Source organism: Lactuca virosa, chromosome 7 (assembly GCF_052849685.1).
Source record: "Lactuca virosa cultivar CGN04683 chromosome 7, Lactuca_virosa_CGN04683_v6, whole genome shotgun sequence".
Lineage (NCBI taxonomy): Eukaryota > Viridiplantae > Streptophyta > Magnoliopsida > Asterales > Asteraceae > Lactuca > Lactuca virosa.
Window position 1 is genome coordinate 11188668 of NC_136432.1, and position 2702 is coordinate 11191369.

The 2702-nt window shown below is 35.3% G+C and overlaps 1 protein-coding gene across 1 annotated transcript; it reads left to right on the forward strand.

Annotated features, from left to right (window-relative positions):
* The first annotated feature begins 956 nt into the window (after positions 1-956).
* LOC145124951 (glyoxylate/hydroxypyruvate reductase HPR3-like) lies at positions 957-2435 on the forward strand. Its single transcript, XM_079060430.1, has 2 exons — positions 957-1527; positions 1792-2435. The coding sequence occupies exons 1-2, from the start codon at positions 1003-1005 to the stop codon at positions 2308-2310; spliced, it is 1044 nt and encodes a 347-aa protein (XP_078916556.1). The 5' UTR covers positions 957-1002; the 3' UTR covers positions 2311-2435.
* Positions 2436-2702: the final 267 nt, after the last annotated feature.

Below are 2702 nucleotides of genomic sequence, written 5' to 3' on the forward strand. Positions count from 1 at the left end.
AAAAAAATAATAGTTTGGTCTCTATAAAAAAAACTTGTTATAGTAATTTATATTGAATTCAAGTTCGTTTACTTGAATCAAATAAATAAAAACATTAGAAAAATCATAAATAACTAAAAAAAATAGAAAACAAAAGGTAAAAAGGTAAAAAAAATCAAATTGTTGAAAAATAGTGTTAAAAAATGAAAATAAATAAAGTATATGAAAAAAGAAAATAAAAAATGTATATATATTTATAAAAAAACCGAAAATAAATAAAGTATACGAAAAACGAAAAATAAAGTTAAAAAACCATGTAGTGTAATTTTTTGCAAATCCCAGGGACCAAATTTGAACTTTTTAGGACTGATTTTGCAAAAAAGTTAACCAAGTTAACCATAAAACTCGTTAAGTGGGCTAGAGTGATAATTCTGCGAGAAAGTTGTGGCCATAACAATAATAAAAAAAATATTAGGGCTTTTTCCAATTACACGTTAAAAATTTAGGGCTTTTATAATATTAATCATTTTATAATATTAGTCATTTTCTGAAAATGAAATTAGTTAAGGGATTTAAGAGGTTAAAACAACATAATTGTGCAAACATACCCAAGGTTCTAAAAAGCTCGTCATGGCGCGTCATGTCTCCAAGGTTTGCATGTGCCGTCAAGCTTTACCAAAACGCCGCCTTGACTCATATATGTGTATAAAAATGAATAATAGTAGAAAATACATATAAAAATATGAATTATATACAAAATTGCCGTCTTAAGTCACGCCTTACAAATGACGTGACTCGCCAAGGCTCGGAAAAACTTGAGGCTTGACATTGACGCCAAGTCACGCCTTACTTTATTTAGAACTTACTTTATTTAGAAAGTTGATCATACCTAATATATAAGCCGAATATGTAATTATCTATTTTTCTGGAAAAGTGGCAAGACTCACGCAAATTCTATTTATAGAAATATATTATTATCTATTAGTAATGGAATAGAGAATATCACTATATCCGGAGAACGAGATGCAATCGCTTAAACAAATATCTACTCTCAGCAACAGATCGGAAGTTCAGTTTCTACCCTTAATGTCTCAAGAAGACCACCAATCTCCGCCGTATCTCGGTCAAGTACTAGTCATACGTCCACCGCCTGTCTTTTCTGTCCACGAACAATACATCTCGAGTAAATTCCAGATCCTGAAAGCATACGAATCACCATTACCTACTCACGATTTCCTCCAAACCTATGCGCAGTCCGTCAAAGTCGTCCTATGCTCCGGCGGGAGTCCGATCACAGCCGACGTGTTACATGACCTTCCAGCCCTCCAACTCGTTGTCTCCTCCACTACCGGCGTCAACCACATTGACATGGCAGAGTGTCGCCGGCGCGGAATTAGAGTCACTAACACCGGAGATTTGTTTTCTGATGATGTAGCTGACGGCGCCGTTGGACTTTTGATCGACGTCATGAGGAGAATTTCTGCCGGCGATAGATTTGTTCGCGGCGGTCGTTGGCCTGCTATATCGGAGTATCCTCTTGGTTCTAAGGTTAGTAATTATTACAACGTTTTTTTCCTCAACTTTTGGTAGATTTGAAGTTTTGACTTTATACTTTTATTAAGTTCAAATATCGATCATGGGTTGATTTTTTTTTTCTTAATTTATGCAACATAAATTGGCTTTTATATAAAGTTTACACCATCGTTCATTTTATGATTAGAAGATGCCACACTTTGAAAAGAAAATATAAATTAACATTAAGAAAAATGAATCACTCATCGGTTGATTTGGTTTTTGGTTGTTTGGTTTCAGTTGGGAGGCAGGAGAGTTGGGATTGTTGGGCTTGGAAACATTGGGTCAAGTGTGGCCAAAAGACTAGAGGCCATGGGCTGCATAGTCTCTTACACCTCAAGGCATAAAAAAAACTCCACACACTACACTTTTTATCCAAATGTCCTCCAACTCGCTTTCAATTCAGATGCCCTCATTATCTGTTGTGCGTTGACCAATGACACACGTCACATGGTCAACAACACAGTCTTGAGGGCATTAGGAAAAACAGGAGTCATTGTGAATGTAGCTCGTGGGGCTATCATTGACGAAGTGGAATTGGTGGAGTGTTTGGTTGAAGGGGAGGTTGCTGGTGCAGGTTTGGATGTGTTTGAGAACGAACCAAAGGTACCAAATGAGTTGTTTGAATTGGATAATGTCGTGCTTTCGTCCCACAGTACTGCGTGCACAAGAGAATGCTTTTATGATGCTGCCCAAACTGTGGTAGCTAATTTGGAAGCGTTTTTCATGAGCAAACCCTTGCTTACTCCTGTATCCTAGTCTTATAGTTTGCACTTCGCTAGCGAATTTCCCTATTATTTGTAGCATCTTAATTTGGTTTCGATATAATAAATGTTCTAACCTTTTCTTTTTGCATATAATTACAATTCAACCTTCTCACGTTATAGGACGTTAAAAAGCAGGTTACACAACTTTAACTATCAAATATTGAGTGTATATGCTATAAGACATTTTCTTTTATATATTTATACTTAAATAAAATGAAAATAAACGTATTTTAGAATTCGACCCTCAAGTTGAAAATGTCAACAGTTGATCTTAAAGCTGTTGTTTTATCTTCTGGAGCCCAAATGAAACTCTTGATATCATCATACAAGAGTACTTGTGGCTTTCAACTAAGAAACTACTCTTTATTTTTAACGATCTATAAA